The following is an 18,811-nucleotide window of genomic DNA, read 5'->3' on the forward strand; positions in this document are numbered from 1 at the left end:
CAAAGGAGTAGGGCACCAGCCCCACACACTGGAGGTGGTGGGTTCAAACCCAGCCCCAGCCAAAAACAGCCAAAAAAAAAACCCCTCAAGATTTTATTTAATGATATAGGATAGCACAAGCACAATAAACTGATTATAACTGAACCTTTAATTAAATGTTTATTGTTGATTTAAAATAAATTATGATTTTATTTACCTCATAAGCACATTTATTTTACAAGTTTTTATATTTGTGACATTCAGTAAAGGTTAGGAATCTAAACTATGAACAAATATTGCTGTCCCTGTACCTCAAGAACTGGACCCATGTACTTTCATAAGTATAAATAAAGCATATTGCAAAGTAAGAGAAAATTACTTACCTGAAACTTATCCTTTCAGAAGGTACACTGGGAAAATGGATTCTTTGAGCCCCTGTTTCAACTCCAAGTATGAGCTTTCTAGCTTTAAGAGCCACTGACACTGCCCCTAGGGGCAGCACAAGCTTTGGAACTCCCCTAGTGAGTATGTCAGAAGTTTCTTCAGATGCCTTCCCTCAGTTCTTTTCAAATTCAAAAGATGAGAGGAAAAATAACCCAAGAAAAAAATCCTGTAAAGCAGAAACCTTACTCTTTGAGGGAAGGAGGGTAGCTCATTTGTGAATCCATTCCAGAGCACGCTTTCTGAGAAAAAGAAATACAGGTAAGTAATTTTCCCATCTCCAAAGGTGACTGGTGATTAATGAGTGGATTCACAAAGTGTGGAGAATAAGCTCCAGGGATGTCTATTTAACACACAACAATAACTAATGAAGACAAACATAACAACGAATGGTACAAGAACCAACACTACTTTTTAAGTACCTCAAAACAAAAGGTTAAAAATATTAAATACCTCAATATTAAGCTATGCACTAGACTGCAGAAATGAACAATGTCCTTGGAAAGTTTATTAAGTCCCCAAAAGATTAGTCAATACGACAGACTTCCTGACATATTTCTAATAAAACTGTACTTTTATATATTTACTTAGTCACTTTGTTTATATGTAAAACCACTGCCAAATGTTTGCATTGAAACTCAAAACAACCTGTGAGATGTGAGATTGATTACCTGGTTATTACATACTAAGGACCTAAACTGGGGACATTCATAACTAAAATCAGTACCAATGAAAAAATGGATCTCATAAAGGAAATATCATCTAAGTCATATCAAGTAGCTGGGTGCTAGCTCACTGGTTAGCACACTAGCCCTGCACACCAAGGGCAGCTAGTTTGATCCTTGCCTGGGCCTGATTAAAAAAAAAAAAAGGAAAGAAATATGCAAGTAGTATCAAGTAAGGTAATTATTTTTAAAAGCTACAGTGAATTACTGTCCCTTCATTTTAAAGTGTTAGTTATAATGTATAAGTATTAGCCTTATCTCAAATCTGCCAAAAAACAAAAACTAGATATGTAAAATCAGTACGTGCAAATATATGAGAAGATAAATAAGAGGGTTTGGATACAAAATATTTTCGAAATTAGCTAACTAACATTCAAACCAGTTTAACTATTTAGAAAATAGTAAGAGCCTTACATGCAAGAGGCTAACAGAAAGAAGAGAACGCATGAATAACCCCTAGTTAGTTATATATTAAAGAGGAATTCTAAACAAATACTAATTTTCTAAATATTTAAGGGAATGCCACTATTAGCAATGGAATTTATTAAAAAATAATGTAACCCAAGATAAGTGTCAGTTTATGGATAAAATGTAAAATTGCTAAAGAGACTATAGTAAATTTTATTCATATTTAATCAAAATAATATAACATCATAAACATCCACCAAGTAAATTTAATGAAACCAATTTGCAAAATCACCATAAAAGGCAAATCAAATAAAATCACCTAGTTTTATTTTTTTGTTTGTTTGGGGTTTTGTTAGAGATGAGATCTCACTATGTTGTCTAAGCTGGGCTTGAACTCCTGGGCTCAAGCAATCATCCTGCCTCAGCCTCACAAGTAGCTGGATAGCTGGGACTACAGCACAAATGCACCTGACTTGTGATGCCACTTTTTTTTCTCCCTCCTATCCTCCATGACTCCATTTTTAAAGAATCAATTTCTGTTAGACACAATTTCATTTAGAAATTTTTTTCTTTTGAGACAGAATCTCGTTCCAATGCCCCAGGTTAGAGTGCCAGGGTGTCAGCCTACCTCACTGCAACCTCAAACTCCGGGGTTCAAGCAATCCTCCTGCCTCAGCCTCCCAAGTAGCTGGAACTACAGGCACCTGCCATAATGCCCAGCAAATTTTTCTATTTTTAGTAGAGATGGGGGGTCTCGCTCTGGTTCAGGCTGCTCTCAAACTCCTGAGCTCAAGCAATCCTTCAGCCTCAGCTTCCCAGAGTGCTAGGATGACAGGCATTGAGTTAAAAGAAAATGTTATTTAAAGTTGTCAATAATCTAAATTAGGAAATATAAATTTCAGGAAAACAAACAGTAACAGTAACTATGAAGAAGTGCAAAACTTAAAGTTAGGTAAACAGGGGCAGCACCTGTGGCTCAAAGGAGTAGGGCGCTGGTTCCATATGCCAGAGGTGGCGGGTTCAAACCCAGCCTCGGCCAAAAAAAAAAAAAGTTGGGTAAACAGAATGAAAATTCTACTGATTAGAAAAATTAAAATAGACCCAGGCAAAATTCTCTCATACAGAGTCATCCTATAGAATATACAAAGTATGGAAACAATGTACTTAACCATGGCAAAAACTTAAACATTAGCTGCAAATGTCTTTTCATTTATCCCACTTCCTGCTACTAAAGGGAAGGATGAAATGAAGTACCTGAGAAACACACTCTGGGGCTAATACATTTCATTTGCTAAGTCAATGAAGGGATAAAAGGCAGGCATTGAAATTCCGGTTTTCTTTTAGAGAACACAAATGAGGGGACCAAACGAAGAGGATAACAGAATCTTAAGTTTCCAGTCCCTCCCTTGGCTTTCTTTAGCCCAAAAGAAAACTTGAGAGTATTCAAGTACTTCAACTTTTATCTCTCTAATGTCTTTTTTCAAGTCTAAGTAAAAGCTACATGGGATTTGAAAAACAAACATCTTTGAAACATTTTTTAAAAAGTCATTTTTATGATGGAAATTAGCTAACAAATAATGGCAACAAGAAGAAAAAACTCCAATTTACATATAGGAATCCCAACTATCTCTATCACCATCTTTCACTCTGTTTTTTGCAAAAGCTGGACAAAATTTAAGGAGAACCAAAGACTAAAAATGAAAAATGTAGCCACTGGCAGTAATTCAATATAATATTGCTCAATAAAAACAAACTTTCACTGTGTACATCTGAGTAATTTTTCATATGTACTATAACCGATTGAGTTATTTTTCTTCAAAAATCAGCAACTGAAAAATATAGAATGTATTAAGAGGTTAACTCAGTAAACCATCTAAAGTAGGTCTCTGTGTACTTGAGAAAATGAATCATTCCTGTGACACTATTTATTATAGAGGTCAGCATTATAATTGCTTTTGTATGAAAATCAATCTGTAGTATATAGTATCTTTTTAAAGAAGGAAAAAAACACTATTATCTTCATGAGAAAAAGCTAAATTTTTGAGATGGTAAGATAGCACTCTTACTAATTTAGGGAAAATGCCCAATGCCACTAGAGTACAAATTTGAGAAACATGAAACTTAATTCTTTATTAACAATAGTTTAACCTGTAATTAGCCAATAATTCATATTACTTCATTCAAGAGGCATGCAAAACAGAAAAACAGTAGCATGAAGACTAAACAATTTTAGAATATTACCTATTTAATACCTTTCACCTATCCCCAAGACCCAACAAATTTCTCAGTAAGAATTAGCACAGTGCTTTCCATAAGTACAAAGTAACACTTAACGAGCATTGTTAATGGTGGTGATACTAAGAAATAGAATACCTGAAAGTTTTATGACTTAACTACCAAAGTAAATATAAAGTAAATATGTTGTAGCCACTGGATAATTCTCATAGGTATCATTTACTAACCTTTAAAAATTTTGAGTTCCTTTTTGTAATTATCACCTGGATGGCAATCCTACCTCACAATTTACGTAACAAAATTTTCAAGAAAACAAGAGACAAACAGCCCAAATAATTTTCACAGAATCTGGGTAAAATATAAACAAAATTTATTTTTCTCTCTCAATCACAGTAGTGGACGGGGGTGGGGGTGGGGGTGGGGGGGTATTTGTTTTAGAACTCTTTACTGAGGAGAAAAGGATAAGTCCACAGAAAAGAGCAATATTAAGGTACCTAGTAATGTTTTATATGTATTTATGGTTGCACATGTGGCCAACTTAGAGGGAAAGCCCGGATTCTGAATAATAATAGCAAGGGAACTAAGTAATTATTTAAATCAAGTGATTCATAAGAGCCTTAAAACTGAGATTTGCTTCAAGAATCTTGAAGAATTTCAAAATTCTTCAAGAATTTTGCTTCAAGAATTTGCAAAGGAGATTTGCTTCAAGAATTTCTATTTCCAAAACATACAGGACACACTCCATTACCAACACAAATTCATAATACTAAGAAAACAGCCCCTTTTCAGTAGTAATACTTCTTAGTTTTTAACATCAACTCTTACTAAATTTCAAAATTCCTAAGAAAGGAATTCCTTACCCTAAAGCTGGGTTACCTAACTTCAGAACTGTTGACTGGGGGGGCCACGTAAACCTTTGATGCAGAGCTATCCTGTGCACTGCAGGATGTTTATTTAGCAGCTTCCCTGGACTTGACTCATCAGCATCCCCCAAACACTACTGAGATGATCAAAAATGTCTCTGGCACTTTTAAATAACCTCTCACAATAAAATCATTGCTAGCTGAGAATAAATGCCTTACCAAAAAAAAAAAAAATTATCTATACCATTATGGAAGATAGTTCTCTTAACTGAGACCTCAACTTTAAGAAGGCCATTCAAAGACGAAAGTGAGAAAAGATACAAGCCTAATCAGGATAGACAAATGTTAAATCAATTCTGGCAATCAATGGGTAAGATATGTAAAACTCCCTGTATCTCAATGAAGATGTTTTTCTGGCCATTCTCACACTCTATCCTAAAAAATTGTAATCTTATGTTTTATGTCTTCTTAAAATCAAAGAAATAACTGATAAATGAAAAGATATTGGCATCCTTAAACCAATGAATACATGGGTCAAAGAGATGTTCTAAAAGGAATGAAATATTCTGGGACAGTAATGGATAAATGAAAGCAAACTTCATCCAAAGAATGTGAAAATAAAGTTTAAACATAAGAGGCATCCACAAATGTCTCACTCCTTTATAATCTATTCACCATGAAGTGTCCCTTACTCTTTTAATTCACAATAATCATGAAAATCACTTAAGTGTCCTTACCCTTATAAAGCATTATCAATGAAGACCACAGTGCTAATAGCCAACGTGTTACAATCTTTGAAGGGTAGCTCTAAACTGATGGCAATTGTGGATAAAAAATAAGCACCGAAGGAAAAGAAAGAAAGAAAGACTAATTACAAAAAAGAAATGTGGAAAGGACTGGCATAGCACACAGTGCTCTTCTAAATTCTAAAGAAAAACATTTGTTTTATCCACCAATCTCAGAGAATCTACCCTATATACCCACCTGGAAATAAGGTTAAAAGATCTTAACTCCCACTAACACAAGTGTCTAAGCAAGGATGCCCTCACAGTGTGAATCCAATTATACCAGTCGCCTTTGGAAATGTATCCACAATCCACTATTATAATCTGGTCCTTTTTTAAATGATCAAAAAACTTTTATATTCACTTTTAAACATTGCTGCTACAAGTAAAACTTTCCAAGGAAAGTAATAAAAATGGAAAATCAGAGCTTTGAATCAAAAGATACCTTTAACCACAAGTGTATAATATCTACCATGATATTTTAATATCTAGAACTTACCCCAATGGCAGAAATCAGAAGAAACCACAAAGAGATTACTAGGATCCGCTAGATATTTACTGAAGAGTTTTCCGAATTCCTGTTCTTTTGACTCACTCAGAGCTCCAACCAGTACAGGAATAATGGTAAACTCATCCTTATGGCTTAAAGAAAACAGAAGAAAAAAAAAAAAAGTCATTTAAGATGTTTAAGAATAAAAATAGTTTTTCAAATGTGTTGCCACTAGGAAGCGGAATACTTATTAATAGTGGTAAGAATAACACATACAATATTATTATTAAATTCTTAGAATCTATAAATTAAATGCTTGAAGAAGACAACTTAAAATAGAAGTACAAAATACTAAAAATATCCATGTAAATAATAGAAATATATACTACTTTAAGTAAACAAAGCTCATACCAGGTATAATAATATCCTCAAAAATAAGCCAATCAGAACATCACCAACTCAAATCTTCTCAGCTATCCACCAAGGCTACAATCATCTGCCCAATTCTTCTATGATTTTAAAAGAACATTAAACTCTTCTTCACTTATTTATTTCAATCCTATCCTATTGTAAATACCATCATTTCTGGCACTTGTTCTATAAACCTGCCAAGTGAGACCTACAAAACTTAACCTTGACTCCATTTAGATTCATCAACTGCACTTTACACCTATCCTAATAATCAGAAACAAGACAGTCTGAAGATACAACACAAATTTTCACTGGCATCTAGGGTAGACAAAGAATGCAAGTATTAATTTCTAGCAGCAAGAAAAAGACATCACGCCTACCCACAATGTTTACAGCGTCCCTTTTTCACTCTACAGACTGAAGAGTTATGGAAAAGGAACAAAGCAGATTAATTAAGAGTAACTATGATGTGCTACAGAAAACAGAGGTACACTGAAAACTTTAAAATTTTTATTGTAGTGAAACTTTACTTACATATATTTGATATTATTTATATTCTAAAGGATCCCAGATTTGGAATTTTGGAAGCATGAATCATGTTTGTCTAACTTATTCTGAATAGCACTTTTTAAAAAAAAATCACCATTATAATAAATGCCTTTTAATATGATAAACTGACACTTAACTGATGTAAGTCAAGTAAAAGTCATAAAAGCTTTAAAAAATAGTTAAGTTCATATAATCCCAAAATAAATATTAGCCCATCTGTATGTATAAAGCTAAATTCAGGGCACCCAAGCGCCACCCCCAGAGAGACCCCCTTACCCTTGTCAACTGCGAAATAAACAGATCATACAGATCTCCAGTCCCTCTGCAATGCAGGGGCTTCTTGGGCAGAATCTGCATCTATGGAGTAAGAAAAAAAAAGGAAGCTGGCAGAGGAAGCTGCCACAGGATATCTCTTCCTCTCTTACCAGTTTGCTAAATAACTACCTGAATGAATAGGGGCTCTTCAATTAGTTAAGAGAGATTATCAACTGACAAAAAAGAATTTCACCTCGTAGTAAAACTTTAGGAACATTGTTATTAATTATTCTACCCTCAACTACTATCTACATAAATAGACTAAGACCATCAAAGACTCTGTAAGTTATCATGATATGATAGGAAAGAATTTATGTAGAGTGTAAAGAACAAGGAGAAGCCATAAGAAATGGGTTCAAGTACATTCCTATCACACACAAATGTAGAAAAGCACGGTTAAGTCCCTTGCCTGAAAATTGATTTCCTTATCTGTAAAATGACCATAAATATAACATATTTCACAAAATTGTGAAGGAAATATAACATATTTCACAAAATTGCAAGGAATACTATAGAAAAAGTACTTTGTCAATAGTTGGCTCCCTTTGAAGAAACAAGACATCTACTCTCCTCCACTGGAACCACCTGAGCTTTCAATTAACCTCAGTTTGAGCTTGCAAATTTATCTACACCAAGTTAAAAGTCTTATTCTACGTAGAAACCAAGGATCATCCATCGCCCCTATTTGTCATTCCTCTTTAAAAACAATTACTTGCTTTCTATTCCTATAGACAAAAAAGCATGAATTAGAGAAAAGAGCATGTGGTTTTGAAATGTAATATTCTCAGGTTTTAATTTAAGTTCTAAAGTTGGACTTCTCAGTAAGAGTACAAAATCTCGAGCCCAAAAAGCAATTATAAAAGTGGAAAAAACTGTCAAAATCAACTACTACTGTGCTCTAGAAATCAACCAAAGGCCAAAAGAAAAAAAGAAAATCCCCCCACAGTGAGTTTATTCATAAAGAAAACAACAGAACTACATAGTAAGAACAGTGGAAGTCTGGCATCCTACCAGGAGCTACCTACACCCCAACCCAACTTCACTAATAATGAAAGTTCCATCAAGTTGAGGCTGGTTATGAAAATCAGTAGCTTCATTGCTGAAGAAGGATGACTTTGATTTGTTACAGAGAATAGAAAACCCACACCCAGTGAGAAACAGAAAAGCCTGCAGCTTTCTTAACTTGACGTTGCTGTATCAGTTGGGTTAAGTCACAAATCTGAGAGCTAGCTGGAAATTTAACAGAGAGATCTGGACATGGGAGAACCATTAAGGTACTTGTTAAATTCTCCCTATACTCTCAGGAGAGGGCCTAAGCCAGGAACTTATGGCCCTATACAATTGGATTCAGTCAAAAGGCCGCACTTAAGAACCTAGAAACCACAGGCTGAAGGTTCTCCAATCCTGACCTACGTGCTCCATGCAACACTGGCTGACTAGAAAGCTGCTCACATGTGCAGGCAATCCCTACAAGTCTCAAGCTCCCCACAAAATACCAGCTAATTGGGAGACTGAAAGTATGCACAGGTAAACTGGAAACCTGAGAAACCAAGCTCTCCATACAATCTCTAGCTAACAGAAAACATGAGTGTATACACAGAGAAACCTAGACAACACAAAAGAAAGTAAAAGAGGCAAATATGAAAATAGACAGTACTTATTCTTTTTTTTTTTTAATTCCAGACACGGTCTCACTCACTATGTTGCCCAAGCTGGCCCTGAACTCTGGGCTCAAACAACCCTGCCAGCTCAGCAGCCATACAATCTACCAGCAGAGAATGAAAGTCTTATTGGCTCAGATGTTTAGGAACAACCTCAAAGTAATCATTAGCTAAGCCATCACAGACAGGAACTCTAGAAAGCCAAGCTAAAAATTAAAAATAGGTGAGGCACAAGTGGCTCATGCCTGTAATCCCAGCACAATGGGAGGCTAAGGCAGGAGGATAACTTGTAGCCAATAGTTCAAGAACAGCCCAAGCAACATGGCCAGACCTTGTCTCTACAACAAAACAAAAAGTCCTCAATAAACTTTCACACTTGTAAAAAATAACAAAAACAAGAAAAACAAAAAATACTATTTGGGTGCATTAAAATACACCTATAGTCCCAGCAATTAGGAGGCTGCGGCAGGAGGACTGCTTAAGCCTGGAAGTTCAATGCCTCAATGAGCTGTGATTGTGCATTACACTGGGCAACACAGCAAGATCCTGTCTCAAAAAAAAAAAAAAAAAAAGATGAGAAGACACATCAGAAGCCATACATGTTAGGGGCAACAGATTTTGCATATGAAATCCATAAAAGCTACTTGTAAATGAACATAACCTGTGGGGGGGGGGGAATAAAGTCCAGAATCCAGAATTCTGTATATGCTAAATAAAATGTCTAGCTCCAAAAAGAACTTATACCATGCAAAGAAACAGCAAACCATGACCAACACTTGGAGGTAGGGACTAGAGGGTGGGGGAACACAGTGCCTGTGGCTCAGTGAGTAGGGCGCCGGCCCCATATACCAAGGGTGGTGGGTTCGAACCCAGCCCCAGCCAAACTGCAACAACAAACAAGAATAGCTGGGCGTTGTGGCGGCGCCTATAGTCCCAGCTACTTGGAAGGCTGAGGCAAGAGAATTGCCTAAGCCCAAGAGCTGGAGGTTGCTCTGAGCTGTGACACCACAGCACTCTACCGAGGGTGACAAAGTGAGACTCTGTCTCAAAAAAAAAAAAAAAAAAAAAAGATACTCAGGAAAATAAAGTTCAAAGTTACAATGACATAACTAAACAAGTAGGAAATATCAACTAAGAAATGGAAACTATTAATATTAAGAAGAACCAAGTGTAAATTCTGGAGGTGAAAAGTATAATAACTGAAATTAAAAATTCACTAGATGGTCTCAAGATTTGATATTACATAGAAAAGAATCTGTAAAATCAAAGATAAAATAAAGAAATTCTTCAAATCAAAGAACAGAGAAAAAATATATAAAGAAATTTGAACAGAGCATTGAAGACTTGTAAACATCAAGAATACCAGCATGCATGTAACAGGAATACCAATTAAAGAGGATCACAAAAATTTTAAAAAACTGCTAAAAACTTCCCAAAGTTCATGAAAAACATTAATGTACACATCTAAGAAATTTCATAGGTCAGGTATGGTGGCGCCCACCTGTAATCCTAGCACTTAAGGAAGCCCAGGTGGGGAAATCACTGGGCCTCAGGAGTTGGAAACCAGCATGGTAAACATAGCTAGACCTCATCTCTGCAAAAAAATAAAAAATGTAGTCCCGGCTACTCGGAAGGCTGAGTAAGGCAGGAGAATCACTTAATCCTAAGAGGAGTTCAAGACTACAGAGAGCTATAATCAAGCCACTGTACTCTAGCCTGGCTGACAGAGTGAGACCTTGCCTTAAAAAAAAAAAAAAAAAAAAAAATCAATAGACCCAAACTAGGATAAGCACAAAGAGATCCCTACCTAGATACACCATAATCAAACTATTGAAAACCAAACGGTATTGGGACTATTTATTATATATCCAGATACCAAAAAAATGAACTTGTTTCTTTGCCTTACACCATACACAAAGATTAACTCAAATTGGATCCTAGAATAATTAAAACTGTAACACTTCTACAACAGGGGTCGGCAAACATCTTAGAAAGGGGCCGTAAAGTATTTTCGTTTTTCTGGGCCATATTGTCTCTATGGCAACTACTCAACAGTTACTGGAGAGGGAAAGCAGGCACAGACAATATGTAAATGTATGGTTGTGGCTATGTTTCGATAAGACATTATTATTATACAAAAATAGGCTGTGGTCCACATAGGGTCTGCAGGCAATAGTTTGCTAACTCTTGTTCAAGAAGAATCTTGAGTTAGGCAAACATTTCTTAAGTATCATACCAAAAGCAAATCCATATAGGAGGGGCAGCACCTGTGCCTCAAGGAGAAGGGCGCTAGTCCCCTATACTGCAGGTGGTGGGTTTAAACCTGGCCCCAGCCAAAATCTGACCAAAAAAAAAATCTGTATAAGAAGAAAATTGATTTATCAGGATAAAAAGTGCTTTCTTTTCTCTAAGAAAACGAAACTATAAGTTACGCAATGCAAAAAAATCTTTGCAAATCATATATCTAATAATTTACTTCCAAAATGTACAGATTCTCTCACAACACAATATAATGACAAATTAGCCAAATAAAAAATGTACAACTAGGTCTTTCATAAGAGAAGACATACAAATGACTAATAAGCATATAAAAAGTTGATCAACATCATTAGTATTTAGGGAGATGTACGTTCAATTATAAAAAGATTACACTTCACATCCATTTGAATAACTATTATCAAAAACACGGACAATAACAGAATGTAGAGAAACTGGAACCTCCATGTAATGTTCCTAAAATATAAAGTAGTACAGTCACTTTGCAAAACAGTTTGGCAGTTTCTGAAAGAGGCAAAGTACAGACTTATTACCCAGTAATTTCATTCCTAAATACCTATTCAAGAAAAATGAAAACATGTGTGGATGTAAAGATTCATGTAAGAATTTTTATAACATCACAATAGCCCAAAACTGTAAATAATCCACTTGTCTATCAACTTTTATTTGGTAATAAAAAGGAATAAACTACTGATTACATGCTAAAACATGGATGAAGCTCAAAAATAATATGCTAAGCGAAAAAGGACAGATACAAAAAAAGACTACATTTTGTACAATTCCATTTATCTGAAATTTCCAGAAGACGCAAATCTGGACAAAGAAAGTAGGAACAAGGAACTGACCTCCGATAAACACCAGGTTTCTTATTAGTGTAACAAAAATGTTCTAAAACTAGACTGTGAGAACAGTTGTACAACTCCATGAATTTACCTTTTATAAAAAAATTATTTGAGTTGAACTCTTACAAGTGAATTTATGGTATATAAATCATACCTCAATAAAGCAGTTTAAAATAAATAAATGTGTATAAGTGTGCATCTTTACCACTTACAAGCTATGCCACTGCTCCTGTGACTGTCATTAAACTGGAGAGAGGTTGAGAATCTCAGCCTTTATTCACATCTAGAAACAAGTCATTCCATTCTCTTAAAGATTACCCATACAAGAGCAGATCTTACCTTTTTCTGACCATCTTAATTTAAAAAAGGTTAGGAAAGCATTTGAGAGGATCAAAAATCCAGACATTTGGAATGGCAATATAGTAGTAGCTTGCAATTCGGGAAAAGACTTGAGAGTTTTACAAAAGAATTAACATAACAGACCTGATGCTATAAACTTTAGAAGGGCCTGTTTATAAGAGTGGTCTTTGGTTGGCATTTGGAAACTTGGTTTTTAAAATACTCATTATGTTTATAAGGCTGTTTTACTCACTTGGGACAATGAATTCTGGTGTATCAGCTTGCTAAGATTATCTACATTGTGATTAGATATAGTGGACACTTTTCTTCTTAACCACATAAGCGTAGTGACTACGTGACCATGCCCCAGTAAAAATCCTAGATTTTGAATCTTAAAGCAGCCTTCCATGGGCAGAAACACTGTGCACTCTCTAGGCAATCTGCCTTTAGGAGAGGGAGAACATCTGAAGACTGCAGGGATTTCTCTCCAGACTCTGCCTGATGTCTTTTTCCCTTCCTGGTCCTACTATGTACTGTTATCTTTTATAATAAACCATAGTAAATTAAAACAATTGCCTCTATGTCTTATGAGTCCTTCTAGAGATTAACACCTGTTTCAAGGGTTTAAAGGAAAGTCACATTAAAAAAAAACATAACTTCTGGTTTAGGGAACCCTCTAAGAAAGAATTTCTCTTAGCCGGGCGTTGTGGCGGGCGCCTGTAGTCCCAGCTGCTCGGGAGGCTGAGGCAAGAGAATCGCTTAAGCACAGGAGTTGGAGGTTGCTGTGAGCTGTGTGAGGCCACGGCACTCTACTGAGGGCCATAAAGTGAGACTCTGTCTCTACAAAAAAAAAAAAAGAAAGAATTTCTCTCATCATTTTCTTTTCATCAAATTAAACTTCAGACCAAAGGGACATAAATGCACACTTTACGCACAGTACTCAAACTCACTGTAAAAAGAAAACAAACTACAAAGGTCCAGAAAACATCACCCAGAGCCAAAGAACTGGGAAAGGGGTGGGAGGCAGAAAAAGAGAACGGTAGGCCAGTTAACATTTAAGTTATTATAAATCTTTATTGTCTGATCAGAAAAATGAATCTAACAAGATTCCAAAAATTAATTTTAAACATTTTATTTCTTTGGCTCAGCACCCATAGCAAAATGGTTACAGCGCCAACACCGAGGCTGGAGGGTTTGAACCCAGCCCAGACCACTAAAACAACAAAGACAACTGCAACAAAAAAACAGCCAGGTGTTGTGGTGAGCACTTATAGTCCAGCTACTTGGGAGGCAGAGGCAAGAGAATCTCTTAAGCCCAAGAGTTTGAGGTTGCTGTGAGCTATGACACTACAGCACTCTACTAAGGGTGACATAATGAGACTCTGTTTCAAAAAAAAAAAAAAAAATTATTTCTCTGAATTTCTGTATAAGAAAGGACATATTTCAGATATTAGAGAGCCCCACTAGATTCTATTTTGGATATCCAACCACTTGAGACTAATAAAGAAGCAAAACAACTCTACCATAAGTTGGCCAAGTTTGCCATTAAAATTATAGAGAAATTCTAGTATTTTATTAAAAAACAAGTCAAAATTTCCACATTCATTGTATAAACGTATGCCCATTTCTGGGTTTACCATGTATGATAATAGCAAAATTTGAAAGCCATAAGCTTCTCTTCATTTTATTCCCCCACATAGAAACCCATGTGGTTTCTATTTAGAATCCCAGTTAATCCTTAAATGCCTCCCACATCTGCTCATTATGCTATCCTATCTGCCACTACCTTAATTCAAAACCTCCATGATTTCCTTACTAATCTATTTCTATCAATTTCTATGTAAAATCGTGTTGATTTTAACCCTTAAATGTCTCCCATATCTGCTCAGTTTGATAACATACCTGCCACTAACTTAGTACAAAGCCTCCATGATTTTGTCACTAAACTAATTAAATCAATCTCTTCCAACTACCATCACACTATCAAGGAGCAGCCCATTTCCATTCACCTCCCTCTTTTACCGAGCACTTCTTTTAGCTTTCTACCAATCACAGAATAAAATACAACTATTTTTAAATGTTATTCAATTCCCTTCATATTCTGGTTCCAATTTATTTTCTGACTTGCTGATATTGCCCCTCTTTCTCTATGTTCTACAGGTCACCTACTCAAATGCCTTCAGCCCTAAGTTGGTGTCACATATGTGTGAAAAGATGGACACCACGTAACAGGGAGTGAGTGGTAGGACCAGTATCTTAACAATGAACATTCAACTATACATAAAAACTTCCTCTAGTTATGCAAGTCAAACAAACATCCACAAACAGATCTCAGTCACTACCTAAGACTTTTACAACTCCTTTAAGTTAAGCCAGATAGTCTTGCTCTTAAAATAAACCCTGGGCTTTCCTACTCCTATGCTTTGCATTGCTTAATACACTACACCCTTTACCATAAAAACCTAGGTCCTATTTTGTGAAAACTGTAGGCATCTTTAAAATCTACTCAAATACCATCTCCTTGATAAAGCCATCTCTGTGCTTCCCTAACTCAATTATTACCTCTTTCCTCCCACATCCGCTTTCTCTGCTTCCATAAACACTACAAAAGCACCTATTATATTTTTAATTGTTAATTATTTTATTTATATTTCTTCTCTCTCCTATCACACTATAAGATAAACAAAGAATGTATGCTTATTGATGTAGTCCACATCATTAATTGTACATAGATTAGTACATTTAGGTAGCTTCAGAACATTCAAAAATTTACTTTAACCAAAATTTTAAAAATTTAAATAAGCACTGGTGTTTGCTTTTGTTTAATTTGTAGATGAAGACTTTTAGGCAAGTAAAAGAAATAAATCCTCTTTTTAAACCCAGAATACATTGTTCAGTGTAAGTTTTGATATATTAAAAAGAAATACTATGAAAACAAAAACTAAATAAACATGGCTGGGCATAGTGACACACTCCTGTAATCCTAGCACAGGAGGTAAAGGGAGGAGGATTGCTTGAGGCCAGTAGTTCACGACCAGTCTAGGCAAAATAAGCTGGGCATGTCACATGGTACTGTAGTCCCAACTACTCAAGAGGCTGAGGCAGGAAGAAGGTTTTGAGCCCAGGAGTTCAAGGAGAGACTGAGCTACGATCCCACCACTATACTCCAGCCTAAGCAACAGAGTTGAAACCCTGTCTCTAAAAATAAATTTTAATCTAAATGAAATTGAGAGTAAATACCATCTTAAAAACAATCAAATTTTTACAAAACGTATCTAATAAAACTGAAAACTTTTGGAAGCCAAAATGAGTTTTATTAGCTTATATATTTATATATTTACTTATAGCTTATATATTTACTCTCAACATATGAAATACATTTTTCTTAATCATGATTAAAAGAAACATCAGAAAAGAGTCTCTTATTTTGTGTATTCTTGGGAAGAAGATAAAGGGGAAAAATCCTTTCTTGTTAAACTACTCCAAATAGTGAGTTTTAAACAGTGAAATCAGAACTATAAATTGGTAAAATTCTTTTACGTAACACTTGGGTCTTTCAGTAATTCATTAAGAGGAGTTTTCTTTAAGAAAATTAAAGAAGGCCAGGTGCTGCGGCTCACACCTTTAATCCTAGCACTCTGGGAGGCTGAGGCAGATAGATTGCTTGAGATCATGGATTTGAGACCAGCCTGAGCCAGAGCGAGACCCCGTCTCTACTAAAAATACAAAAAACTGAGGCAAGAGGATTGCTTGAGCCCAAGAGTTAGAGGTTGCTATGAACTATGATGTCACCATGGCACTCTACCCAGGACAACTTGAGACTGTCTCAAAATAAAAAGAAAAGAAAGAAAATTAAAGAAGCCCAGATTTGTGAATATCTACCTTTTCTTCCTCAAAATCCTGCTCTACCCTTGACCCTCTCTTCCTAACTCCACTCCTACGTACAGAGTGCTTAAAATAACTGTGTACAGAATGCACTAAATTTTCCTTAATAAAAATGAAAATAGGAAAAGTGATATAAAGAGGTGCCAGTTAAGATTCTAGGCAACTTCAGACTTCCTCCTCTGTAGTGAAGAAGTAAAAAAAATGAAAAGAACTTCTAGTTTCTGATAATGATGTAAAGAGTTTAGAAGTCATCATTCTCATCCAAAAAGAAAAAAAGGCAAAAAAATCAGTAACTCTTCTTTGATTCATCAGAGAATTGAAGCAACAGAGCAAATCACTATCCCAAAACCTGGAAAGATAGGCAAAATCGAAGACGCATAAGAAGAACCTACTAGCAGAAAACACCAGGAAAACACTATAGGATATTGGACTGGTCAAAGATTTGGGGGGGAATAAGACATCAAAAACAGATTAAAAAAAAAGCAAAAATACACAAATGAGGTTACACCAAACTAAAAGCATCTGCACAGCAAAGTAAACAATTAGCAAAGTGAAGAGACAAGTGACTGACAAAACTATAAAAAATATCTACAGCCCAGTGCAGTGGCTCAAACCTACAAGCCAGGCACTCTGCAAAGCCAAGGCAGGAGAATTGCTTGAGCTCAGGAGTCCAAGACCAGCCCGAGCAAGACTGAGACTCTGTCTTGACCAAAAATAGCAAATGAGCTGGGCAGAGTAGTGTTTGTATACAGTCCCAACTACTCAGGAGGCAAAGGCAGGAGGATCACTTCAGCTCAGGAGTTTGAGGTCATAGAGAGCTACGATGATGCCACCAATAGATAGCCTGTGTCTCAAAAAAGAATAAAAAAGCACTCTCCATCCACTAAGGGATTAGTAACTGGAATATATATGTTTTTATATCAAAAAAATAAATAACCGCACAATTTTTAAAAGGACAAAACACCTGAACAGACATTTCTCAAAAGAAGACATACAAATGGCCAACAGGTATGTGAAAAAATGCTCAACATCTCTAACAACCAGAGAAACGCAAATCAAAACCACAATCAGCTATTATCTCACACCAGTTAGAATGGCTATTATCAAAAAGACAAAAAATAACAAGTGCCAATGATGCGGCAAAATGGGAACACTCGTTCACTGTTGGTGAGAATGTAAAGTAGTATGGCCATTATGGAAAACAGTATGGAGTTCCTTTAAAAAACTAAAAATAGATCTGCCATTTGATCAAGCAATACCAATGCTGGGTATTTAGACAAAGGAAAAGAAATCAGTAAATCGAAAACACGTATTTACTGCAATGCTAGTCACAATGGTTAGATTATAGAATCAACCTAAGTGGCCTTCAACAGATGGGTGAATAAAGAAAATGTGGTATATACACACAATGGAATTATTATTCAGCCATAGGAAAAAATAGAATCCTATCATCTGTAGCAACATGGATAGAATTGAATGTCGTGTTACATGAAATAAGGCTCAGAAAGACAAATATCGTCTGTGTGGAAGCTAAAAAAATAGATCCTATACAATTAGAGTATAATGGTGGTTACCAGAGACTGGAAAGAAAGGGGTGAGGGGAAAATGAAGAGAATTTGATTAAGGGGTACAAAAATACAGTTAGATAGAAAGAGTAAGTTGTTAACGTTAAATAGTACTGCAGAAAAATTATACTTAATAATTTATTATGTATTTCAAACTACAATCGCTAGATGATTTGGAATGTTCCCGACACAAAGAAAAGATAAATTTTTAAAGTTATAGGTATCCCAATCACCCTGATTTGATCATTACATCAAAATATCACAATCATAGCCAAGCATGGTGGCTCACCCGTGTAATCCTAGCACTTTGGGAGGCTGAGGCGAGAGAACTGCTTGTGCTCAGGATCAGCCTGAGCAAAAGCAAGACACCATCTCTACTAAAAATAGAAAAAACTAGGCGAACATTGTGGTGGTCAGTTGTAGTTCCAGCTATTTGGGAGGCTAAGACAAGAGGATCACTTGAGCCCAGGAGTTTGAGGTTCCTGTGAGCTATGATACCACAGAACTCTACCCAGGGTGACAGAGTGAGACTCTGTCTCAAACAAACAAACAACAACAAAAAAAAAAATCACAATCATCCCCAAAATATGTGGAAATATTATATGCATATTATCAATTTAAAAAAATTTTAGAGAAAATATAAAACCAAATTTTAACAAAAGAGAGAAAAAAGAATTCTTTGTGGTAACCCAAAGAATACAAGGTTAAGAAAAACAAGAGATGGCTGGGTGGCGCCTGTGGCTCAGTCCGTAAGGCGCCGGCCCCATATACCAAGGGTGGTGGGTTCAAACCCGGCCCTGACCAAACTGCAACCAAAAAATAGCCAGGCGTTGTGGCGGGCGCCTGTAGTCTCAGCTACTCGGGAGGCTGAGGCAAGAGAATCGCTTAAGCCCAGAAGTTGGAGGTTGCTGTGAGCTGTGTGAGGCCACGGCACTCTACCAAGGGCCATAAAGTGAGACTCTGTCTCTACAAAAAAAAAAAAAAAAAAAAAAAAGAAAAACAAGAGATGGAAAACTAGAAGAAATTTTAGCTTCCAGCACC

At 35.9% G+C, this 18,811-nt stretch overlaps 1 protein-coding gene and 1 non-coding gene across 2 annotated transcripts in view; one reads left to right on the forward strand and one right to left on the reverse strand.

Moving 5' to 3' along the window:
* MEMO1 (mediator of cell motility 1) overlaps positions 1-18,811 on the reverse strand; it is a 144,819-nt gene that overhangs the window by 20,409 nt on the left and 105,599 nt on the right. Inside the window, 1 exon segment of the mRNA XM_053588048.1 lies at positions 5,936-6,078. Coding sequence (XP_053444023.1) covers positions 5,936-6,078 — 143 coding nt within the window.
* Positions 15,122-15,248, forward strand: LOC128585257 (small nucleolar RNA SNORA40). Its single transcript, XR_008379977.1, has one exon. It is a non-coding gene; the product is annotated as a small nucleolar RNA SNORA40 (small nucleolar RNA).

Source organism: Nycticebus coucang, chromosome 4 (assembly GCF_027406575.1).
Source record: "Nycticebus coucang isolate mNycCou1 chromosome 4, mNycCou1.pri, whole genome shotgun sequence".
In the NCBI taxonomy this organism is placed as follows: Eukaryota; Metazoa; Chordata; class Mammalia; order Primates; family Lorisidae; genus Nycticebus; species Nycticebus coucang.